General features: G+C 30.9%; 4 protein-coding genes across 23 annotated transcripts; 1 reads left to right on the top strand and 3 right to left on the bottom strand.

Moving 5' to 3' along the window:
• Nucleotides 1-6745: 6745 nt before the first annotated feature.
• LOC129300281 (protein LURP-one-related 10-like) lies at nucleotides 6746-8460 on the bottom strand. Its single transcript, XM_054938845.1, has 3 exons — nucleotides 8013-8460; nucleotides 7331-7561; nucleotides 6746-7051 (listed from the first exon to the last, which is right to left on the bottom strand). The coding sequence occupies exons 1-3, from the start codon at nucleotides 8286-8288 to the stop codon at nucleotides 6881-6883; spliced, it is 678 nt and encodes a 225-aa protein (XP_054794820.1). The 5' UTR covers nucleotides 8289-8460; the 3' UTR covers nucleotides 6746-6880.
• A 3913-nt stretch (nucleotides 8461-12373) lies between these two features.
• Nucleotides 12374-13891, bottom strand: LOC129300277 (protein LURP-one-related 10-like). Its single transcript, XM_054938821.1, has 3 exons — nucleotides 13515-13891; nucleotides 13160-13390; nucleotides 12374-12679 (listed from the first exon to the last, which is right to left on the bottom strand). Exons 1-3 carry the CDS (start codon nucleotides 13794-13796, stop codon nucleotides 12536-12538), a joined length of 657 nt encoding a protein of 218 aa, XP_054794796.1. The 5' UTR covers nucleotides 13797-13891; the 3' UTR covers nucleotides 12374-12535.
• Nucleotides 13892-16736: 2845 nt separating this feature from the next.
• On the bottom strand, nucleotides 16737-18692 carry LOC129300278 (protein LURP-one-related 10-like). Its single transcript, XM_054938823.1, has 4 exons — nucleotides 18382-18692; nucleotides 18034-18261; nucleotides 17765-17935; nucleotides 16737-16979 (listed from the first exon to the last, which is right to left on the bottom strand). Exons 1-3 carry the CDS (start codon nucleotides 18658-18660, stop codon nucleotides 17792-17794), a joined length of 651 nt encoding a protein of 216 aa, XP_054794798.1. The 5' UTR covers nucleotides 18661-18692; the 3' UTR covers nucleotides 16737-16979; nucleotides 17765-17791.
• Nucleotides 18693-20956: 2264 nt separating this feature from the next.
• On the top strand, nucleotides 20957-26087 carry LOC129300279 (pentatricopeptide repeat-containing protein At2g38420, mitochondrial-like). Of its 20 annotated transcripts, none has more exons than XM_054938842.1 (6): nucleotides 20957-21176; nucleotides 21343-21422; nucleotides 22387-24055; nucleotides 24150-24207; nucleotides 25167-25267; nucleotides 25415-26087. In XM_054938842.1, the coding sequence occupies exons 2-3, from the start codon at nucleotides 21401-21403 to the stop codon at nucleotides 23961-23963; spliced, it is 1599 nt and encodes a 532-aa protein (XP_054794817.1). In that variant the 5' UTR covers nucleotides 20957-21176; nucleotides 21343-21400; the 3' UTR covers nucleotides 23964-24055; nucleotides 24150-24207; nucleotides 25167-25267; nucleotides 25415-26087. The 20 variants fall into 20 exon arrangements, with proteins under 20 accessions (XP_054794817.1, XP_054794816.1, XP_054794810.1 ...); XM_054938841.1 differs by lacking the exon at nucleotides 25167-25267 and adding an exon at nucleotides 24507-24569; XM_054938835.1 differs by adding an exon at nucleotides 24507-24569 and having other exon boundaries at nucleotides 25167-26087.
• The last annotated feature ends 408 nt before the right edge of the window (nucleotides 26088-26495 follow it).

Genomic DNA, 26495 nt, shown 5'->3' with positions numbered 1-26495 from the left:
GTCTGCATCCATAACAACTAAGGCTAGTCAGTAGGAAACGGAAACGGAGATAAGGATTACGTTATGCATTTTGGCGCCAAAAATAAAGTATTAGAGGCAAAAGGTTGATCTTAGACGACTCTGAAGTCTGATTAATCTTTTAAAAATAGTTTTACAAACTTTTCTTAATTAAGACAATATATATATATATATATAATAATATTACACTAAAAATATTCAATCCCGGCCCAACTATTCTATATATATTTATATATATCAACAATATTCAACCACATCCTATTCTTATCACATGACTTATCCGACATACATTATCATCGCTAAGTTCTATAACCTTTTTTCGTCATCTCTTTAAAAAACAAAATTCAGATGTGGAATGAGACATTTCCACCAACACTTTGGCAAAGAATATGAGCATATATTAGTACCCCTAGTTCCTGTGTCTATAGTATAAGACATTTTTTAGAAATCCTATATGATAACAAAATATATAATTGGATAGTTTTTGTAATTTTCTTAACCATATACTTAGAGTTTGTTTGGATGACGGGGAAAGTGGAAAGAAATTGGAAGAAGAAATTTTCAAAAATAGTAAAAAAAATATTTCTTTCTAATTTTCCTTTTTTCTTATTTTTCTTTCCATCCAAGTAAAAGATTATTTTGTTATTATTTATTTTGAAAAGTGGTCCATTAAAATTTTAATTATCAATATTAAAGTATTTAATACAACATTTAATGAGAATATAATTAAAAAGTATGTTAAAATATTAGAGTATGTTGGCATTCTTAAATCTATATAAAGTGGGCACATATTATTGAGTTGAGTTAGAAAAGTTAATGTGTAATCCTTCATTATTTGGTTCCTGTATAAAGAGGCCACATGTCACCACCCTTAAATTAGTCATGATTTGTTGTCGTATATCTTTCAAGTGGAGGATTATGTTGGCGTAATGTTCAATCATCATCTTTACAAATCTTCATTTTCTTCTTTCTATTCAATTCTTTCTACTGTTAACAAAATATAATCAAATTATAATCGTGAAATAGTTATAAAAGTAATTTCTTTGAGGGGTGAAAAATAAAAAAGAAGCATAGGCAGATTGGCCATAATGAATGACATAGGCTCTGTACTAAACGACAATACAATGCAAGTCTGCGAGCGCGCGCGCATATATATGCAACAGTTTGCTATGCATCTGCCTCAATCCCTGGCCTAGATTCGAGACCTATACACAAACTCTATTATCCGTCTCATCCATTTATAATGTATCTGCCCTTGATTCCGTCTCACGTTCACACTTTCTGTTCCCGTGGACTTCATCTTCACTAAGAACATTCCCTCCCAAGCAAGGTATGTAACATTAAATCCATCATTGAATCGATCATGATATTAGATCACGGGTCAACTAATATTGAACTGAGAGTTGGTGACAAACTGATCATGATTAAAATAATATAATTTAAATAAAAAGGCATTGATTGTAAAATCATTCAATTAAATCCAACCGCTTAAAAATCTAATAATAATAAAAACCAATATTTTAAATATTTATTATTAAATTACAACTCTTTAATTATTAAAAAATCTAAAACTAATATCCACTAACACTAAAGTCATCATTAACCTCATTCAAATATTCAAGTGTAAAGTAACAATCAGCCAAAATAAAATAAAAAATGCAAAAGGGAGAGGGAAGAGAAGATGAGACACAAGCTACAGATTTGACCTAATACAAAGGGAATGCAAGCATAAGCTAGGATGTAAAAACCTTTAATAGTGAAGGTGAGAAGAGAAAGAACCTTGATCATCTCGAACACTAGGATGGTTGATTATAGCATCACTTAAGCATGAACTGGGATGTGAAACTCAAGCAATCATTGCCGAGAGCTAAGCTGTTGAGGTGGGCTGTACATTGTCAACGGTGAGAAGAACTATAACATCTGATTAGATTTATGGCAAGCAAAAGGTTTATGGTGAGCAAAAAAGAAGAGACAGAGACAAGAGCGATTGGCTAATTAGGCTAGGGCGAGAGATGAATGTCTACACTGATACACTCTGCTTTGCCTCTAATTTCATTTTTCGTTTTTCATTTCTTCATTCAATTTTAAAATTTGAAAATTTAAAAAAAATCCCCTAAAAATGAACATCGTTTGGGGGTTTTGCAGAAAAAAATAATAACCCAATAACTCAATCACCTACCTATTGAATTATACCAGGTTACCTTGGGTTGACTAAGTTACACTGAGTCAGCCACTGAATGGGTTAAGTGAAAACCCAAACTAGTAAAGAGACCAAATTGCTAGCTTATGGGTTGACCAGACGATTTGGTTCAGGTTTTCATACCATGCTCCCCAAGTAACAATCACCACTAACTAACTCGACCGGATATATTTATAAATTGGTAAACCACCATCCCTAATATCTAATTGATTAAAAAAATTAGTCACTTATGACCCGACTTCAACCCGGTCAAATTCAGCCACTTGGAGGGTTAATGGGTTGACTTGGGTCAGATGTTATTATTTTTATTTTTCATTGTTTTTCCTTTCTTCTTCTAAATATTAAACCTTAAATCAAAAATAAATTTTTAGCTAATAATTTTGATGTTATTGTGTTTTATTATTATCATAAACTTATAATTATTATTTCTATAAGAACATGCATAAGATTTTATGAATAAATTTTTTATTTACTCAAGAATTGATGAATTTTATTTAAATATTACGGTCTTTCATATATATAAATATTTTTTGCATATTTAATTAAAATTATGTTATTTTAGTTGTGACCATTTCAAGTTGCCCCTGGTTGAACTACCAACCCTTAAATCACTACTTTTGATCAATTCAATGATCGGGTCCGGTTTTTAATATACTTTAATCACTGTAAAATGTAAAATTGATCACAGGTCCTATTATTATTTGCCATTTATAAACATTAAACTTATTTCGTATAATCCCCAAAGAAATATATTTAGTTAACTCAGAATCTGTATAAACTATAAATTTTATAATAACTTATATATGGACAACCATGACCGAGAATTTTCACACGACTGTACATATAAAGATGGAGATATTAGATATATACAAAGCTTCTAAATAAAGTTAGAAATATGCTATGGCCAATAAATACTACTATTCCTCACACATCTAATTACCTTACGGAAATAAAGGAAATATGTTTTTTAGGCCAAACCAAAGAAAAATCATTTAAATTTTTTGAAAATGAAGTAGAACTTTAATTTCATACAAGTGTAAATATTTTTTTTGCATAACTAATGATATTAAATAAGGGTATCTCTTAAATAAACACACAAGTGCCAGAGCTGTTGCGATATGCGATAAATTATCACTAAGGGGTATCTGCCAAATACGAATTACTATATTCATTATGCCACGTTACTTCTGTCATTATATCGTGTGTCTTGTACTTTTTTATAATTTTAAAAATAACCTTGAATATATAATATAGTGAAACTAAACCATATGTACAATTTATGCATATCATCAGGATCATCTTGTTTTATCTTTCATTTTTTGAGAAGAACGAGTCAAAATGGCTGTCAATTTCAACATCATAACTTCATACGGTGAAAATGTTTGTGCGCATGTTTGCCGTGTAGGATTTGCACAATTCATTTAGATAATCTTAAATTATTTGATATTATTGAAATCCATTGGGAAGACATCATTTTCAATGAGGAATCAGAATCATCAATCATATTATTGATGAAGATTTAAAAATCAAGTTCGAGAGTGTTCCAAATAAGGCACATAATTGAAATTAGGCTGTTTAAATATGAATCAACCTGAGATAATATGAAAAGCTTCACGTTAAATAAAGTTAACTTTAATACCGAATATAAAATAAAGAGAAAAAAAATCATACACTTAAGTCTTAAATTTTGAGTTAAAATCTGATATACTTCCATTATTGCTCTTGCCATTCCTAATAGTCATACTAAATGGGTACTGAAATATATCAAAGAGCTAACAAATATACATCTAATATGTGCATGCGTGATAACAAAACCAAATAGATAATCATAATTTATTATTTTAATATCTAATAATTTGTGGGCGATTTGTATGTACACATCTAAATATTTTTTAACGATCTAGAGGCATGTTTTATTTTTTATGAGCTCTCCCGAGACCCAACTCATTTAACTTTATTTTACCAAAAAAATGAAAAAAAATCTTTAATTCAAGCTTTGGGAAAATTAATGGCATGTTGATCAATGATCAAGAATGGCGAAAGTGAATCTCTTCTTAATTTCATCGTTACTTTTGGATCCTGAAGTGTGCCACATGAATGAAAGAACCCCATAGCATTTGCAGAGGACAAAATCCAAACATAATACCAAAGGAACCTGAAGGTTAGGAGCCAACTACATGCTCATTATACATCAAATTGAATTAGATTATATTAAAGTTGTATATTATCTTTTTTTTTTATTTACATATTTAATTTTAAATATTCATGTTTAGATTATGTCACATTAGGTAGATAAATAAAATTAGAGTTTGAACATAGATTGATTGATGATTGATTCCTGAGGCAGCCAACAATGTTAAATTATTAGAGCCGTCCAGATTCATTTTGTGATAGGAGCCAAAACCAGGCTGCAGGCGCACACGATTTTTGGGAGAATAAAAGTTAAAAAATCTTAAGAGGAATTAAAAACAATTAGGTTTTCAGTAAAAAAATTTAAAAAATAAATTGTAAAGTATTAATTTAAAATATAATGGCAAATTCAAAACTTCTAATTATAAATAAGATATTTAAATTTTAAATGTAACTCAATTTAAAATTGAGATTTGTTTGCAAATGACTAAATCTATAGCACCTAATTATCATCAATTCCTTCTTTTTGAACACTATTATCTTCTTCCTTAATTTTTTTGGATTTGTGCATCAACTTGTTTTCCTTGTGCATCAATCATTGCACCAATATAATTTATGTGGTAGTGTATATAGACAGTACAAGACTCCAAATATTGACACTGAAGGATTCCACGTATTGACATCAAAGAATCTGGGTCAATTTTCTGTTTTATTTCATTAAAGACATTTAAATCATTTATTGGCCTCAAATATCGACACGGTCGAAGATCAAGTGACCTTGGTCCTTTAATTTAATAAATTCTAGGTATCTTAGAGTAATAAAATTTCTGATGAGGATTTTTAATTTTTGTCAATTTTCTTCCCTTTTGAAATGTTTTCATTTAAACGAGTCATTGTTAGGATTTCGTTTGATAAAAACGGGGAAATTTCGGAAGTCTTGATGGATCAATCAGATCTAAGCTAGAAGATAGAGACACGGACGAGCATGCCCTTATACTCAAATAGTCCAAAAGAATAGATTTAACAAAAGTAATAATATAAATCGTACTCAAGTTTTTTTTTCTTATTTATAAATACATCGTAAAATTTTTATTACAAAATTTCTCTTTTTATCATGTATTAAATGTTGGAAAGAAAAACATATTATTAAAGTATGTATATTGAAAAGTTAATAATTTATTAACTTTTAAAAGGAGTTAAAAAATTTTAAAGTTTTTTTAATTTTAATTAAATATATTGAAAGTAATTTGTAAATAAAATTAAAAAAATATATAATTTGTTATTTCAATTCAGCCAGAGTTAGTGGGGAGACTTTTTTCGTTGAACTTCCCCACAGACCCCCTCCAAAAAGAAGAAGTTTTTGGACTTTCTGCTCCTATAAACTTATTCACTTTGGGCTTGCCTTTACAAAGAGGTTCCCAAAAAAAAAAAGTTGTGAAAGCTTTGCAAAGTTTTTTTCCAAGCCGGCTTTTGTTTTTAGATCAAAAGGTATTTTTTACTAATAAATCATTTCCTCACGAGTATTCCATAAATTATTCATTGGAGAAATGTGCTCTTCAAGTATCAAAATCTTTGCAATGTTACTTTTAAACTAATAAATATTAGTTTTAGATTGATTTTAAGTAACAGGTTATTTTTACCCGTAAAATATCGACAGAGGAGTAATTGACACGCTAAAGTTCAATAAAGCGGGGAAATTTACAACCATTTTTTAACCAAAGAATTTTGCATCATTTAAGCTGCAATATGACTTAAAAGTCAGTCAGTTTGCACTAACGATAATCGAAGTGTATTGTTAAATGTCATGTTTATCTACATTGTCACATATTGTATAGGCATCCGTTTTTTGAGATTGTCAATTTGAGATACGTAATATTGACAAATTTTTAATTAATCCTTTAAAATCCATCGATCATCATCCTTCACGCAATATTCTTTATAAAAACCAGCGAAAATATTTTAATTTCTAAAAATGCCATCCCCCCATCACTCTTGTTATCAATCTCTTCTCAACTTCTTTAGAGTAATTTTGACGAATTACTAAAAAAAATTTGCCCCTTGTTAATTACTTTGACTTTAATTACTCCTTCCATTTAAAAATATAAGACATTTTTTTAAGAATTAAATATTAAAAAATATAAAGTATTTTTAATTTTTTAAAATATAATCATTGTTTTTTTTTAAAAAATACATCTATTAATAATGACTTTATATTTATTATAAGATATTTGATAAAGGTAAATAAAAAAAAAGATAGGGTCAATTTAAAAATAACTAATTACTTTATTGAGAAGTGAGATTCAATTAAAAATGCTTTATATTTTTAAATGGATGAAGTACTTTTTTAGATTTATGTAAATAACAGATTCTGATAATAAGAATAAGAAGAGGTAGTAGTACGTATAAAGCAATATATAACACAAGGCCCAGCTAACGGCTACAACATATGTTCATTATACAATAATGTCCCAGAACAGAATAAAATAAAATAAAATAGAACTCAGATCAGCTGGAAATCAACCACAAATTAAACTACATAAGTAACTCATCAGCTATTGATGAATCACTTTTACTGTCCTGATTAATCTCGTCCAGAATTACAATGAGTGCCGCTATGAAAGCATAATCCACGTTGGGGTACACTGTCACCATGAAATTTGTTTTACCAAACATAACACTCTGAACTGTGTGCTTCTTATGCATCTGCAATATAATATTCAATATATATATATATATATATATATATTATTCCCATCATAATTGCGCTCCATGTTTTATATAACAATTCTTTACCTTTAATTATTAAATTTTTTATTTTAATATGCTTAAGGATAGTATATTCCATCAAAATAGTTTAAGCCATTTGATTAAATATTTTTTAAGCTTATATATTTATAATCTATCTTTTAATCTTTGAATGTGAGGCTTTTTTTATGTTTTAATAATAATTACAAGATATAAAAGATTTAAAAATTTAAATACCTGTGCAACAATTGTATTGGATTCGCCAGCATAGACAACACAAGATCGCTCGAGCCAGCTTCCTTTGATCTTAAAGTCACAAACTTGTTCTGTGGTGTTAGAAGCCAAGAACACATCTAATTTGGTCCTAACCAATTGGATCAGAGATGATCGCTTCAGAGTAAATATGAGATCCTTCGGGTCGGTGCTATCTCCTCTGAAAGCTTGCCATCGATCATGTACTGTCATTACCTGCACCATCATTCATCATGTTTTGTTTTCAAATATAAAAGAAATTATCATGTGCTTTTTTTTGTTTTTATTTATAAATAAAACTACAAATTTTGAAAGTATTTATTACGTTTTCTTCAAATTGTCCCTTATAAAATCAATATTTATTTTCACTAAATAAATTTGTTCAGTTAATTACTGGGATAATTCAGTTCAAATTTTTTAATGTCAGATATAATTATTATACTTAATCAACCTTTTTAAACCATATAAATAATTTTTTTCTTTTATTTGAAAAGCGAAGAAGTAATATATATACCAAGAATTGCTAAGAATAGGAAGCCTCATCTAAAAACATCTTAATTCAAAATTTTAAGTTATTAAGTTTAATTTTGCCTGCTCCAACAACTTAATAAGAATTGATTGGAAGAAAGAAAAGTTGAGAAGGTGGGTTGTGAACACAGTGACAAACCTTCCTGCGCAGAGTGACGACGGGGTTTTGAGCAGCATCAAGTAAGACACGGCGGTCGTGGAGGGTTAGAAGAGAAGCTTGAAGCTTGAAAACGACGTTGCCGTTTATGTCCGTGACAGTGAACTGATCTGCAACCGTCAGCACCTTTCTAACAATTGCTAGGTCCACCGGATACGGACAACAATACTGTGGTCCGATCACGGCCATGGCCGTCGGGTAAGGCGGCGCAGAAGCAGTGGGCACCGCCCCGGAGGCGTACGGCTGTGGGTATTGCATGACCGCTGATTGGTCAAAGTCTAAAGAAAACCGATGAGATAGGACTAGCTCGTGAAAACAATGGAGCTCTATGTGGTGAGATGATTAAGTCGTTGCCTCGAGCTCTTATATATATATACATATATATATCTGTGTGTTGAAGCTGTACGCGCACAGGAACCAGTGTAGGAAACTGCGGAAGAAGAAGAAGGCAACTTATTGCTAATAAGTTAATTAGAAGGAGGAACCTTTCGTACGCGTCATCGGCTCAATTTGTTATACGGAAGCGTACGTCGTCGCCTCTTTAGAATGTAAAATTATTCATTCGTCAATAATTTGACATTACAAAATGTCAAACTTTATTATCATCAACTATTTTTTGAGGGTGGTTTTTTTTTTTTTTGGGGGGGGGAGTTACAATAATTAATGAGTATCAGTAAACAATTAATTTTAGTCCTCATGTGTTATCTAGGTGATGAAGGCATTACTCTTAATTAATACCCCTGTGTGATATTGAGCGTAGGTAAGAACTTGCTTTCAGATTCATAGCGACTTAATTATATTATGTGTAATTTAGATAGCATCTTCTTAGTTTTCTTGTCTTCATTGGCTTTTTTCCAAATTAAAAAACAAGAGGCCGTAGGAAGCCATTCAAGCGAAGATACTGTAAGATGTTTGGACAATGCATTAGCATAAGATGTCTTTTTTTGGATTAGGTAAATTGTTTTGTTCATAGTATAGTATTTTAAATTTTTAATTTAGTTTATTATATTTCTCTGGGTCACATTACATTATTTTTAATGGTGTCGTGGGACCATTGGTATCCGTTAGTGTTTGATTTTGTGTCTTTAAAATTTTTATTTGATTTTTTTATTTTGTTGCTGGTGACAATTATAACTAACACATATCTACTATATTTGCGATCATATTGTCAAATTCTTGAATTGACTTTTTAAATTTATTATTTTTATATTTCTTATTTATAACATTATGTTAACTCACTTATAAATTCAAATTAAATGAAACTTAATTAAACTCACTATTAATTCTCTAAATTTACTATTTTTATATTTTAATTTACAAAATTGTGTCAATTTATTCATAAATTTAGATTAAATGTAATTGATTAAACTTGCTAAACTTGTTAATTTTTGACTAAATTGAATAAGTTAGTCATATATTATATAGAACTAACTTTATAAAAGTGGTAGGACACAATTCAAAAAAAAAAAACTTAAAAACACAGATGAATAAAAAAAGAAAAAAAGAAAAATAAGTTGAGTATGATAATCTATCAACATAGGTAGATTTAATTTTAATAATTTTATATTTAAAATATATTTAAATCAAATTAGGATTATATTTTATATTTTAATTATTTAATTATATACTTTTAATAATTATTTATTAATAAAAATAAACTCTTACGAGTTTATGATTCGAATTTATAATTCAAGTTTACATCCCTATAACAAATTTACTTACAATCATGAATTTGACAATCCTGTTTATGATACCCACCGTGGGCTAGGTTCAAACCTACAATTTTCATATTATTGACATGATGGGAGAAAAAAAACTTAGGCACGGTTTTATTTCTGTTTTTAAAAAGTAGTTTAAATTTTAAAATAAAAAATAAAAACAAATTTGAATAAGTGTTTTAATTTTAAATGTTTTCAAATTTTTCTCCCTGGTGTGAGTGTTTCTCTGTCCCTTGTGGGAGGTGGTTCCGACGGTTTCTGTCTCGTCGATTGGTTGTAATGGTTTTGTATTGCCGATGTTGGCGGCGGCGAACTGGCGATTGAGGAGAGAGTGTTGCCCTCTGTGGCCCATTGCGGCGGAACAGGTAAAAGAGTGTGCTCTTTGGTTTGTGCATTGCGAAGGAGGAGATGTGAGGTTTGAGTGTTAAGGGTAAGAGTTTGGAACGATAAGTATGGAGGCTAGGGTTTACGGTGGAGGTGCTTTAATTGGCAGAACTTGGTGGAGAAAGAGTTGAATCATAATACGGTAAAGAATATGATTTGGGTATAGTTGACCAAGTTTAAAAGAAGCATTTAAATCATAAAAATTACAAATATGGAAACAATTAGAGTTGAAAACAAAAATATATCAAAAATAAACAATAAAGCACATTATCTTTCATTATTGTAAATCACCTTTAATCATTTTTTATTTTTCAAAGTAAAAATATCTTAAAATTATTATTTTATGTATAAAGCACGTTAAGATTTGACTATTATAAGTTATATTTAACTATATGATTAATGATTATCATAGATTATTGCCATTAACGATTGACAATTATCATTATCGACTAATTTTTAACTCTAAAATCGTTTAAAATTTTCATAATCAAGCAAATTAATTTTTTTTTGTTTCGATTTGAAAACAATTTAAAAAATGATTTGCAAAATAATTTTTAAAAAACAAAAGAGGGAATAAAAGCTAACGAGCCCTAATATTTTGAATTATTTTGTTATTCACCTAGATGTTTATCATGACCAAGTGGATTTTTTTAAATTCCATATTCAGATTTTTTTTTTTTAACTAACGGGTTTAACTCTAGCAAAAGAGATTAGTTCTTTACAATATGATAAATTAAAGTTTAAATTTTTGCTAAAATAGATACCTATATTTAGTATTTAACAGTATCTCAAAAAGAATTGCCTTTTATATATGGATTGTTAAGAATATTTAAGAAAAAAATATTAACGATATAGATGATGGAAACCTTGTATTCATCTATTCAACTAGAGTAATTTACAAACTTCAACTTTGAGGTAAAACAACGAGCTGAGGACTTTTATTAATCTGCCTCTTCAGGTGGGATATAACCCCTAATCTCCCTTTCCTCTAATCAAATTTTGATGCCCTTTATATAGAAGTTAGGTTTTAGGTAACTAAAAAATATTTAGATTATTTAATCTAATTTAATTTTAATGTTACCTTTTTATTTAAACTAAATTAGAATCTGTATTTTTATGTGTAATAAATTTGCAATGTGGGATCTCTTGAATCTTGAGAATGTTTTCTATGGTTGCAAGCAAAATATGGTAAATTTTTGGATGCAAGTGGTTAAATATATAAAAGTAGAGAATAAAACGAGTTATTATTTATTCATTATTCAATGACATTTTTAATATGCTAAATATGCATAACATAAAAGATTGGATTAAATTTTAATTAACATATCATGCAAAATTTTCTATCATTTGTTACTATAAAAAAACTAACATAATACAAACTATTAATCAGGTCTAATAGATATAAATATAGGCTGTCTTAATTTACAAAAGCGATCAATATTATATATATTATATATATATATAATTTATATACTCTTTTTCTGTCTATTCATTGTGCATGAGAGGTGAAAATTTTTAACCTTTTTGTGAATCCATGACTTTTTTCCCACCGGAATATAAGCTAGTTATTGACACAAATTATTAAATTAATCCATGATTTTTGTCTTTTAACTTCTGTTTTTGGATTACCTATTCGGAAGAACTTATTCATTATAGGCTTCGGCTTACGAAGAGGCCCAATAAAAGATTTAAAAGCTTTGCAAGTTTTTTCCTCTTGGGCTTTGTTTTTAGGTTAGAATGCATTTTTACTAATAAATTGTTTTGCAAGGAGTCAATAAGAATTGAGTCTAGTGAAAAAAAATTAATTCATTATAACATGATAAATTAAGGTTTACATTTTTATTGGGAGAAGTTTTTACATTTTGTGTCTAACCATAACTTGAATAGAATTGTCTTTAATAAAAAGATACTCCTTTAATTTTATTTATAGGGTAGAGAGATAAGAAAAAATTGATCTTATTTGTAGAGCACTGGTCAATTTTCAATGCTTTGAATAAAAATATCAATAATAAAATTTAAGACTATTTATTAGGGGTAAAGGTAGAAACTTGTTAAATTTTAAAATAAAGTTAATGAGATTTAAATTTTTTTTTAATTCTGATAAAATATATTAAAAGTGACTTATAAATAGGATAAGAGAGAATATCTATGATCAATTTGAAAAAAGTATTTCATGAGGAGTATTAATTACCCTAAATTATTCATTGCACCGATGATCACTATTGGTCCTCAAATGTCAAAACCGTTGCAATAACACCCTTAAAATAACGAACATGAACATTAATAGTTAGCTTCAGACGGTCTTTATTTATAAATGTTAAAGAGCATTTTCCCCCTTTAAATACAGATACAATAATGCATTAATGCGCCATAATTAAAAAATAAAATAAAATCTAATCGCTTTTACTGTCCTGATGAATCCTGATTAATCTCGTCCAGAATTACAATGAGTGCCACTATGAAAGCATAATCCTCGTTGGGATACACCGTCACCATGAAATTTGTTTTCGCGAGCATAACGCTTTGAACTGTGTGCTTCTTATGCATCTGCAGTATTGAATATTCCCATCATAATTAATTTCGCTCCACGTTTAATTTTAAAATAAAATTGTGATTTTTTTGGGCAAAAATAAAATAGTAATTGTTAGGTTTTAAAGGGACAACCAAACTATAAATTTGGAATACGATAGTGCGCAGACAGGTACAAAAAAAAAAAAAACGATTTGCTATAAGAGGAAGAGTTTGGTGTGGTTTTTGTTTAGGAGAAAATGACAAAAAATAATATTAACACTAATATATCATTGAACGAAGATAGCTTAGAGTTTGTGAAGACGGGTAGAATATGACAAAAAAAAATAATAATGTGATTGAACGAGACATTTTGATCAATAATATATCTAAGAGTTTGGTTGTTAACGGAGTACAGTAACGTCATGTAATTTATATAGCCTATATTATTATTGCTGTTTTGATTTATATAACAATAATTCTTAATCTTTAAAAGAAAAATATTAAAAAATTAAATACCTGAGCAACGATGGTGTTGGATTCACCAGCATAAACAGCACAAGATCGCTCGAGCCAACTTCCTTTGATCTTAAAGTCACAAACTTGTTCATTGGTATTAGAAGCCAAGAACACATCTAATTTGGTTTTAACCAACTGGATCAGAGATGATCGCTTTAGAGTAAACATGAGATCCTTTGGGTCGGTACTGTCTCCTCTAAAAGCTTGCCATCGATCATGTACTGTCATTATCTGCAACATCATATCATCTTTGAGACTCAGTTTTCGATCGAGCTTGTTTTCTTTTCGATTGAGGATTGATTTGTAAGAAGAAATTAAAGTTGAGAAGTTGGGGCGTGTGAACACAGTGACAAACCTTCCTGCGCAGAGTGACGACGGGGTTTTGAGCAGCGTCAAGTAAGACACGACGGTCGTGGAGGGATAGAAGAGACGCTTGAAGCTTGAAAACGACGTTGCCGTTTAAGTCCCTGACCGTGAACTGATCGGCAAGAGTCATCACTTTTCTAACGATCGCTAGGTCCACCGGATATGGACAACAGTACTGTGGTCCGATCACGGCCATTGCAGTCGGGTAAGGCGGTGCGGATGAGGTCGGGACGGCGCCGGAAGCGGAGGCATATGGCTGTGGGTATTGCATGATTGTTTCCCGTCTAAAGAAAACCGATGACTATGAGAAAGGACTAGCTCGTCAAAACAATTAAGTATATATGTGTGTGCGTGCGTTGTGACTTGTGAATATTTGGTGAGATGATTATTCTGTAGCCAAAGGCTCTTTTGTGTGTGTGTGTTTTGAAGGCTTGAAGTTGCACGCGCACAAGAACCAGCGTAGGAAGCTGCCGAAGAAGAAAACCTTTCAATGAATCGTACGCGTCATCGTCTCTTTTTTGAAGCGTACGCTCAATGGCTTGACTTTGGAATATGTCAACCATTTTTTTGGATGGGGTTGGTGGGGAAATTACAACAATTTAATGTTTTCAAAATGGAACTCGATATTAGGCCAGGAAGGTAAACGGCTTACAATTTACGTGATTCAATTGGTTTGAACTAATGATCGAGCTGGCAATGTGATAATTAAATTAAAAAATTATATATGTATATAATAATTTAAATATAAAAAATAAATATGAAATTGTTACTTAATTTAAAAATAAAACTAAATATTTTAAGTTTTTCATGACTTAACAAGTCATATAATACAAGGTTGGGCGAAGCTAAAAAAGTCATCAAGTCTCTCAGAAAAATGATCCATAAAGTAGAGTTTCTCAACCAAATTCACCAAAAATATAATGACTATTTACACAAGTTCTAAGTGTGTGTTTGGATTAAAAAAATTCACAATTGAGGTTAGAATTAATTGAGATTTGCAAACTAAAGTTAGAAAAAAATCTGTAATTTTAATGTAATTTATGTTTGAATAGTTTTTTTTAAAAAGTTAGTTGAATAAATTAAATTTTGTTTGGATGATTTGATTTAAAAGTTAGTTAGGATGTATAGTGATAAAAATAAATATGAATTTTCTTGTTTATACTTTTGTAACTAATTTAATATTTTTTCTAAAAAAACGTTAAACATAAAATTACAATTTTTTAAAAAAAAGTAGATTAAAAGATAGAGTATAAATGTAAAATAAATTAATAAATCATAATTCACATAATATAATTATAATTATTTTTCAATGTTATAATTTAGAATATTTAGATTTAGAGAAATTGTTACAATTTTATAAATACTTATTAACAATAATTATATTTAAGTCATATGTATTATAATATAAATTATAATATAATATTAATAAGTTATAATAATTATATAAATATATATTATATATTAATAAATTATACTATAATATTGTTTTAATAAAAAAATTATAATATAATATTTTCATTTACCTTCTCATTTCGGATGTCTTTTTTTCATCCCTGTTCACGGCAATCCCTGAATCCCTCCTCCCCACCCGATTCCTCACCTCTTTTTCAATCTTTTTTCATCTTCACTCATTGCACTCCTCTCTCAATCCTCATATTATAATTAACAGCAGCTTAATGGGTTTTGATCTGTTTCAACAACAAATCCAACTTGTCCTTACAACAGAATGGAGCCTTACTGATGAACTTGCTGTCCTCGTCAACGGTGTGCACGATTAGCTCGTCGACCTCTATTGGCACCTCCTCGAATGATGACAACAGCAAGGAGAGGCAACAGCTGATGTGCTTGTGAAAATTGAACGAAGACAGAACAAAGAAGATGAATGGGACCTGAACAGATTTTTAATACAATCATGGATCTGCTTAATAAAAGATCGTGACACTTGATTTGTAAAAGAAGTGATAGCCAGCGACAAAAAAGAAGATAAAAGGAAAAGGAATAGTATCTGCTTATTATCTATCTAGAGTTCAAGCCGATCCACCAAAAACAAAAAAGTGCCTTGGAAACCAGTCAGATATTGAACCATGGCAAAAAAAAAAAAAAATTTGTTTGTTGATTAAAATCAGATAAAAAAAACTGATTTGTTTTTAATTAAATATATTAATGTATCGATGCAAATATGTGAATGTTATAGATAACTACTTAATTATAAAAATAAAATACGAGACTAAAAAGGAAAAAATAGTCGCGACTAATTTTGAAATTTAAATAAATTAATCTATTGATCATTTCACTTCCCCACCCCCCCGGGATTTAACCGTATGAATTGGTCTTATTTTTCACATAGGAGCTTCTCGTATGTGTATTCTTAATCATAGCTTTACGTATAATCGAAAATAGATTTTAGTTGGAGCCTCTCTTAATCTTCTAATGTAAAAGCGCACGATTGAATGACTTCAGGAGATTTGACACAATTGATGTTCTCAAACCAAAAACAAATGAAAAAGAAAAAAAAAAAAAGAAAAGGACGCCATTGATGTTCGGCTTATATTGCTGGCAGTTTTTTACCTTGTAGAAAGAAAAACGATGAACGGCCAATCTAGGGATGCTTGTCCCGCTGTAAGCCAAACGGATACAAAACACTCGCAAGGTTAACTAATTAACGAACCGCACTGTGAATCAAGAAATGTCAAATACTCCGCGGTCACATTTTATCATTTTGCACCAACACATGCATCCAAGAGTTTTACAGGGTATCAAATCCTCACTCATACTTGTTCCCCATAAACTGAAAAGATTTAATTCAAACAAGATCGCTTCTTGTCAGTGGATTGACAGAATATTGTGGATCAATAGGCCCAAGATGAGCGTATATCTCATAGCTCATATATTGCTGCTCTCATCTCATCATAGCACGCTGTTACTTCAATAGACCTAAATATTTATTCCATGGAATAAATATATATATATATATATATATAAATAATACAATCCCAAAAGGGTTTTTATAAATATATTTGCTAAGCCAGCAAAATACTAGAAGTTAATCTTCTAATACAAATGACTAATATCTGCTGGGAAACCAAATGGAAAACTAATATTTGGGTTCCAACGTACGATTAAAACAACAGTCACACAATCCATATTTCTAAAAATACCATTGCATTTAAAACCGTCTAGAGTCTATAAAAGGTTGGGCGAAGCTAAAAAAGTCATCAAGTCTCTCAGAAAAATGATCCATAAAGTAGAGTTTCTCAACCAAATTCACCAAAAGTGTAATGACTATTTAGACAAGTTCTAAATCATTAAGTTAAACCATTAACAGTGTCATGACAACGTAAATATAAACGACAACGAGGACATGCGCCAAACCAGAGAGGAGCCACCCCGAGCCGTCAAAATGCTCACTTCTATCATGCATTCCCATGATTCCTCAACAGCTGGATCCTTCCCCCTGAAAATGATAAATTAACATTTGTGACATCTAATGCAGTAATATTTGGTTATTATAACAGATACAAGAAAATACTTTCGAAAACCCACTATAAATCATTAGAACTCATAGTTGATCACTTAAACCATTTAGTACGGACAATACACATTATCAAAAAATGTAAAGCATGTTAATCAAACATGTGTGATGATGTTGCCTTCTACCTTTATCGTCCTGGCTGGAACTATAGGCTAAACACATAAAGCCTAATAGAATTTCATTCTCAAGAATGGTCAATGTGTGTCCATTTAACGTAAAAAGCAATATTTCTATGGTTTAACTTTTTCAAGAGTGATATTACTAAGATGACAAATAATATTTAGAACATTAGGTGCTTCTATGAAAGTTCAAGGATAAAAAACACACTGAACCCAATAATCAAATATGCGTGAAAGTTCCTACCCCTATTTTCTCCAAACCAACATGTCACCAAACCTCAAACTAGCCAGAATCATTTCTAAAACTAACTATTCATCACAACCACACACACACACACGCGATTTGGTACTTGAATATATATATATATGTATAGGTATATATATACGATTTTGGATGTTAAAAGTATGTTACATTTGGTACTTGAATAAATATATTTCAGCATTTCTAGTGACTGAACTTTAAAAATCTCTCTTCCACAAAATTGATAATTTTGTCCCAAAATAATAATGCTCCCAGATTTAAATTAAAATAGAACTTCTGGCAAAAAAGTGAAAATAAAAATAAAATAGAACAACATCTGCAAGAACCTCCATGGCCAAATCCGTGCATGGCTTTTAACCGCCACTTTGGTCTTGGTTAATCTCATCCAGAATAGCAACGAGTGCCACTATGAAAGCATAATCCACGTTGGGGTACACTGTCACCATGAAATTTGTTTTCCCAAACACAATGCTTTGAAATGTGTGCTTCTTATGCATCTGCACAATATACCCATAATTTTCCACTGTTAATTTATATCACCACTTTTCCACTGTTAATGAATATAATTTTCCAAGGGCTTTCATTAAGCAAGCACCTGGGCAACAATGGTGTTGGATTCCCTGGCATAGACAACACAAGATCTTTCCAGCCAGCTTCCTTTGATCTTAAAGTCACAAGCTTGTTCAGTGGTATTAGAAGCCAAGAACACATCTAATTTGGTCCTAAGCTGGATCAAAGATGATCGCTTCAGAGTGAATAAGAGATCCTTCGGGTCGGTGCTATCTCCTCTAAAAGCTTTCCATTTGTCATGTAGTGTCATAATCTGCAACATCATATCATTTCTTGCCTTCTCTGATTAATTTCTTGTTTTCTTCGTCTTATCTCGAATCATGTAATTTTGACAGAACTAGGAAAACAAAAAAAAGGGAAGAAGAGTACAAACCTTCCTGCGCAGAGTGATGACGGGGTTTTGAGCAGCGTCAAGCAAAACACGGCGGTCGCGGAGGGATAGAAGAGACGCTTGAAGCTTGAAAACGACGTTGCCGTTTGAGTCTGTGACGGTGAACTTATCGGCAAGAGTCATCACCTTTCTAACGATTGCTAGTTCCACCGGATACGGACAACAATAATGAGGCCCCACCACCGCCATCGGCGTTGGGTGCAGCGGATAGACGGAGATGGCGGCGCCGGAGGTGGAGGCATACGGCTGTGGGTGTTCCATGCTTGCGGTGGCTCAAGTCTGAAGAAAACCGATGTGTCGTAAAAACAAAGAACCATGTGCCGCGGATATTCTGTGAGATATATTATCCTGTTTTGGAAGGAAAGTCAACCACTTATTAGTAAAAAAGTTATTAGCGGGGGGAACTTTCAATATTGAACCGTACACGTCATCGCCTCTCTTCATCGTACCGAAGCGTTCTCTTTTATTTCTTCATCGTTTAATGATTTGACTTTAGAATACGTGAAATTTTATCCTGCCCATTGTTTGACCTCATTTAACTGTTCATCACGCTTATTAACATAGTGTGGTGAGATTTGAATTACTTAAATTTAAATTTTAAAATATTATTTTATTTCATATTTATTGTGAATGTATAACTAGATAATTAATATAAGAAAATATAATTTTAAATCTATATACTTTGCTCGCATTTTATTATTTCAGTTATTTAACATTTTTCAGTATTTTTATTCCTTATACTTTTATTTTTTATTATTTTAATTCTCTCAATGAATAAAATATAAGAATTTTGGAGGAGTCTAAAATAATAAAAAATAAAATTATAAAAATCAAAAATACTGAAAAAGTACAATAATTAATAACAAATTATGAACAAAGTACATGAACCTAAACTTATATTTTTCCTAATTAATATTTGACAATTATAAAAATTTTAATGTTAAATTGAATCCTTTAAATTAAACTTAGACTAAATTAAAAATAAAAAATATTAAAATTATTTGATAATTTTATAACTTTTTATTTTAATAAATATAAAATAATATAATATAACAATAATTTAAATCTAAACTATTTAAATTAAAAACTATATGGTTTAGATCTCATCACAATGATGAGCATCATGGTATTCATCATTATGATGAATATAGAATATGAGCCCCTATTGTTTTTTTTTTAAATATATTTGTAGGTTCTTATAATTTCATTTAATTTTGAATTAAATCCTTACAATTTATTTTATATTAATCAAGTTCTTATAGTTTTATCTATTATATATTACTCCCTTCGTTAAAAAATATAAGGCACTTTTTGAGAAGTTAGGTGTTAAAAAATGTAAGACATTTTTAATCTTTCGAAATGTAGTCATTACTCCTTCCGTTCAAAAATATAATGTATTTTTAATCAAATCTCATTTCAATAAAGTAGTTACTTATTTTTCAACTAACCCTATCTTTTCATATTTATCTCTATTAAGCATCATGTAATAAATATAAAATCATTATCAATAGCGACACTTTTGAAACAAAAAAGGCAATGATTATATTTCAAAAGATTAAAAATGTCTTACATTTTTTAACATCTAACTCCTCAAAAAATACCTTATATTTTTTAACAGAGGGAGTACCTTTTTTTCAAAAGTGCCCTCATTAACAGTGACTTTATATTTATTATAGGGTGTTTAATAGGGATAAATATAAAAAGATAAGGTTAATTGAAAAGTAAGTAACTATTTTATTAAAAATAAAATTTAATTAAAATGCTTTATATTTTTAAATAGAGGGAGTAACTCTTAAAAATTAAAATTAATAATAAATTATTAAAACTTATAAAAGAAAAATGCTCTTGGAGTTTATAGAAAATTTAATTTAATATTTTTAAGCAAAATAAAAAAATTAATTTAACCCACTGTTTACATTTTTGTTATAATTTTTATAAAAATTATACATATATAAAAAATATTTAAAAGATAAATTAATTATATAAATTTTGAGTTATAAAAATTACATAATTAATTTTAAAGTCATATAATCATTTAATAAAATTATAAAAGTTTTTAATTTTATTTTTTAAGGGACGTAAGGATTTTAAATTTTTAAGAATTAAAAATTTAATTAATTTAATTATAAGAGTTCAATTAAAATAAAATAAATTAAAAAAATTTAATTTAAAATTGAGTGAAATTGTAAAAAGCTGTATATTTATTTTCACCTTTTATTTTTAGCAGTAGGTTAATAATTATTGAGTAAGCTAATAATTTAATTAATATGTATATATCTAGCTTTAATCCTGGCCTTTTAAGTAGGAAAAATAACAATGAGGAACGAACAAACTTTAAATTATTAATTAAAATCTTAATTTTATTTACAATTAAAATATATAAATAATTAATAAAAAGTATATTAAATATATTTTAAATTATTTATAATATTAATTGAAAATTTATGAAGATAAATTATGAATCTTAATTTTAAAATTTATTGGAGACAACAAAAGGAGTACTTTTTTTTTTGGGTGTAATTTTCAAAAAATAAATGTAGGAATTAGGATACTGGCATGACAAATGACACAGCGCTCCACCTTTGGCGCCGCGAGTTCGTCCGCCGCTCGCCTTCCTGGTCCTAATACAGTAATCCTACTCCGCTAAGTCGCTTCAGCCCTCAACCACGCCGGCACTTGGTCAAAGCCTCACAACTTCCATCTTCCATCAACTTGTGAGACACACATTCTGGAGCTTCAAGACGAAGCTATATTGGGTTGCTTTCTCAATCTTAAAGGTTGGTCCTTCAAGTTTATCTTTTCCCTGCCTTTCCATTGATCTCTGATTTTTCCCTGTTCAAAAAAGTCAAGTTTCTTCGTTTCCTTTCTATTTCTCATCCTTTTGCATCCTCGTGAAGTCTCTGATTTTCTCATTTACTTTTTGGTTTGGGAATATAAAAACAGAGGAGAAGATTAAAGTGGCATCTAATGCGTTTCAAGAGCTTGAATCTTTGGGATATTGATGAAATCAATTTGCCTTGAAGGTACAATCGAAACATGCTATTTTGAATTCTCTTCTCCGTTTTTTTCCCCCAAAGTGATTTATATTATGAATATGTATTTTGCAACTTCTTCTTTACTTGAAAGAAAAGCTTCTTTATACCTGATACAAGTTTTTCCTTTAGTGCTTACCTACAAATACGTGTGTAAGAGAAAGCCTCTCTTTTTTAAACCATGTAGAAAAATGTGAGATTTGAAAGAAAATGTCTCCAGTAGTCTTCTTTTGATGGAGTTCTGTCCAGTTTATTTGGTTTTTGAACTGTTGAATGTTGATGATATTTAAATTTTGTAAGTTTAAAACTTAGACTGTTAAATTAGAGAATGCATTATCTAATTGGAGACCACCGGAGGTGAAAAATTGAAGTCAGCAGCAAATCCTAGGATGATGAAAAATTTTCTGTTAGATGAATTGTTTCTGTAGTTTTTGGGGGTTTGGGGTCTTCAATAAGTGATATAAATAAGCTCTTGATACTACAAATTAAAAAAAATACTTTAGAGAAAGAACCAAAATTTGCCTTGACGGTGCTTTCTTAAAAGTTCTTTTACTTTGCTTCTCATAATGTTTGCCTAGAAATATTAAGCCAAAAGCACATTTAAAATTCCAAAAGTGCTATCCACATAGACACTAAACTTATGCGTTTGAAATGCTGAAAAATGATTATAGATGAAGAGGACGGGATGGTTAAGAGTTAAGACTTAATATATCTTTTTATTTTTTGAATAGATTTTAACTGTTATTATTATAATTATCTATTTCGATATTCGTTCTTCAAAGTTCAAACACGCCACAATTCATGGAACCAAACGAGTATCAAAAGTATAATGCTAGGCCTATGACTACTTGTATTCCAGAATCTTAGGATAGTCATGTTGTATTGGATGTCATTTTCAATGCGTTCACTTCACTTTCCCACTCTGAACTCTGAGGAGGAATTGGTTTGTCTTTAGATACTCCGAGGTTTCCAACGCCAACACAAGCCTCAGATTCTGGTGTGAGATTTTGCCTGTTTTCTCTCTGTAATACTAATATGGTCAGAAATCCTTTATCTGATAGTTCCAATAAATACCTCCGAAAGTTCAGGAAATGGCCACATTCCCCTTACAAGACCTTTTGGCACCACAACTTCGGCCAACATCAAGCTATGCAAATCCTCGTTCAAGCTGCGACAGCAACCTCGCCATTGCCTTCCTCAAACGACAACCTTAACATGCCCTCTCTTCTTTCCACTCTTATCCACTCTTTCAAAACTTATAACTGTGACCCTACTCCTAATGCCTACTACTTCCTCATCAAAACCCTTTCCCGCACTTCAAGATTGCATGAGATTCCTCTAGTTCTCGACCAACTCGAACGCGTTGAGAAATTTGAGACACCCGAGTTCATGTTTGGCTATCTTATTAGAGATTATGGTCGGGCTGGTAAATTTCAAGAGGCAATTGACCTGTTTTACAGGATCCCTAAATTCAGGTGCGTTCCAACTATTTGTTCTCTAAACTTATTGCTCTCGGTGCTTTGTAGAAATCGAGAGTGTCTCAAATTGGTTCCACTGATTTTGTTGAAGAGTCGGGGTATGAATATCCGAATTGAAGAATCGACTTTTGGGGTTTTGATTAAGGGTTTATGTAGATATAATAGGGTGGGTTATGCCATTGAGATGCTTTATTGTATGATAGAGGATGGCTACCATCTGGACGATAAAATTTGTTCTTTGATTGTTTCGTCATTTTGTGACCAAAATGATTTGACGTTTAAGGAGGCTCTGGGTGTATGGGGAGATATGAAGAAGTTCGGTTTTTGTCCCCGTATGATGGATTATTCCAATTTGATTAGGTTCTTGGGGAAGAAAGAAAAAGGTAGGGATGCCATGGGTATTCTGAATCAGATGAAAGAAGATGGAATCAAGCCCGATATAGTTTGTTACACCATGGTTTTAAGTGCTGTTGTTGCAGAAGGGAATTATGTGAAAGCACATGAACTGTTTGACGAATTGCTTGTGTTAGGACTTGTTCCTGATATTTATACTTATAATGTGTACATAAACTGCTTGTGTAAAGAGGATAATGTGGAGGAGGCACTTAAGATGGTTTCTTCTATGGAAGATTTGGGATGCAATTCAAATGTGGTTACTTACAATACTTTGTTGGCTTCCTTATGTGAAGCTGGGGAGTTAAGTCGAGCAAGGGGCCTTTTGAAGGAGATGAAGATGAAAAGGATTGAGCTCAACTTGCATACGTATAGGATCATGCTTGATGGTCTGGTTTGCAAAGCTGAAATTACTGAAGCATGTTCTTTATTGGATGAAATGTTGGAAAAGTGTTTATATCCACGATCTTCAACCATTTATAATATTATATATGAGATGTGCCAAAAAGGCTTGGTTACTGAAGCACTGGAGTTAATGGAGAAATTTTCTGCAAAAAGTTTTCCCCCAGGAGCTAGGGCTTGGGAAGCGCTGCTCCTTAATTCAGGGGCTAAGCTTAGTTATTCAGAAGCCATTTTAGCTGATCTGGTGAAAGCAAACTAACCGCAGTTTTCAAGTTAGCCTGGGGGTTAGATCTGATCTCAAAATCTAAAGGACTTTCAGCTTGTTTGGATAAAGAGCTAAAGCATAAACAGGTAACAACGTAAACAAACTAGAGCAACGTGTGCAACCTTCAATCAGCCTGTAGAAAGCTGAATTACTAATTGAGCTCACAAATGATTCTTGCAGAATTTACACTTGAGTAACTTTAATGGATCAACTCCTTTTGCAACCAAAATGAAGAAAGGTAAGTCTTTCAAACCTGGTAAGCAGAATCTGACAAGCAAACATGCAATTCTCTTTTCAGATTTAGGTTCTTCTTGTTGGTGGTGGTCAATTCACAAGTACATCTGTACTTCATAAAAGAAATTCTAGTGATATATGCTGTCCCTGTCTAGTTTCTTTCTTAAGTTTTACTTTCGTTATGAGTAAATTGCCCTGATGCTCCTTGAGGTTTACTGAAATTATTCTCACCTCCCTTGTTTCAGAAATTACAGTGACTTCATAATTCGAAATCTTACTGAATGCTGATTTTTAAATTTCCAGACACAAATCCCTGTGCAGCTTTCTGTACATGTTCAGAGAAAAAGGACGCTGGTGTAATTTCAAGTAAGCCTCACAGGAGTGTAGCATATTTTTCTTCTATATTATTTTCAGTTGTGGTCCCATTTTTTGCACACCCATATGCCCTAGTAGGACTAGAACTCTTGCCTTTGTTGATTATGACACTTAAATCACTAATGTCCCAAACAAGCACAAGTATGGATCAAAAATTCTTATAGAGCTGACTGTCTAAGGGAAAGGATCAAAGGAAAGGTATTTGGTTGTATATGTTTCTTATTTCCTTTTTGAGCTGACAATCACAATTTGATCACATTGTACGACTGCTGTAAGCCTGTAATGTTGACTGCCACAATATGTTCTGAGTCTCACATTTCCTTTTCTATTCCTGCATCCAGAAGGGAGAGAGGGTGTTAAGTTTTCATGTGTTGTCTTGTTGGCCATATAAAACCTTGTTATTTAGAATACGCTGGTTGTCACTTGAGTTGGATTTATATAATATAATTATACTCATTTTAACCTGCTTCTTTTCTTTGATGCATCAGTAACCCAAAAAAAAAATAATAATTATGGAATTAAAAGTTCTTTCTATTTCATAACTGCATGCAAGCACTGTGCGATTCTTAGACGCAATTGATTGTTTAGGTCTATCAACGTGATGGATATCAATTGGACAGTTTACTGGCTTCATAAATTCCGTTGGCCCCTTACCTAGACCCCTTGAAGCTGTTTCTTCTGTTTATCATGTGGGTAATATGCTTTACTACACGCTGCTAGGTAGATAAGCAATATGATTCTTATCTTCTCTTGTGTAATTCTATCAACTTTCCATGTGTAATGAGATGAATAGTATTGTTCTACTGATCTTGATGCATAGCACTTGCTTCTTTTAGGGAAAAAGGCTAGCAGAGTAACCCAGATGATGTCAAAAAATTATATTCGGAGGACACTTCTAATCGAAATGCCAATAAAATGAATATGCAATGTGAGGAAGATAGTCAATTGTATATTGAAATGAAAGGGAGAAGATGCTGCTGCCACGGCACAAGAGAGCATTTGTGTGTCATAGACATTAAATATATGTAGAGGCCAACCATATCTGCATTTGTGTTATTAATAGAAAGAGCTCTCATTTTTTAGACTGAATCAAAATAGGTGTACTATATATTGCAAGTCTTTTTCTTGTAGAAGGTGCATTTAGGGCATTTTGGTTCAAAATATAAATTCCGTATCTACATGTTTTATTTGTGTATTCATTAACTCTTTCCTTACATTATGTTTGACGTGCTTTATTAGTTACTTGTGAATAGCCAGAGTATCCAAGCTTTGGTCTGATTGTAGGTTCGTATCTTGAATTCATGTCGATCTCTATGCCTTTAGAACAAGTTACTGAGTGAAATATGGCAGACAATGACCTGCTTCAGTACATCTGCAGCTTACATTGAAATTTATTGTTATAAATCTTGAGATTTCATTTTACTGAATACAGAAAACTATGAGCTGTCCTGAATGATTTTGAAAATATTGTAATTCATAGTTACAATTCTTGAGACTTCATTTTACCTTGCTCGTTTGAATTGTTGAGCACGACAATCAGTATAGCTATGTCAGGAAGGTAGTTCTTAACTGCACACTCCTGGACCGGACCTCAAGTTCAAAAATTGTGTTTGAGGTTTTCTTGGGTTGAGCTTTAGATTCACAGCCAACCTGGGCCGGTCCGCTTCATATACACCTTATCCGTGTCATCATGGGTAGGTTCTTCCTTCTTGTTTTTTATATTTCAGCTGTTGAAGATGAAGGGTCTATCTAAAATCCTGTTCTGGGAACAGTTTTCTGTTCTCCAGAACAAAAGAACAAAAAAATTCATTTGGTAACGTGTTTTTAAAAAGTGTTTTGAAGAATAAAAAAATAAAATATTATTCTGGAGAACAGAAAAATGAAAACAACTTTTAAGTATTCTGTGATTATTGTTCT

The sequence above is a fragment of the Prosopis cineraria genome, unplaced genomic scaffold (assembly GCF_029017545.1).
Source record: "Prosopis cineraria cultivar Desert tree isolate PC_DT_omini unplaced genomic scaffold, ASM2901754v1 PC1514, whole genome shotgun sequence".
NCBI lineage: Eukaryota > Viridiplantae > Streptophyta > Magnoliopsida > Fabales > Fabaceae > Prosopis > Prosopis cineraria.
The sequence above is the reverse complement of the archived record's forward strand: the minus strand, read 5'-3'. Positions and strand labels throughout refer to the sequence as shown.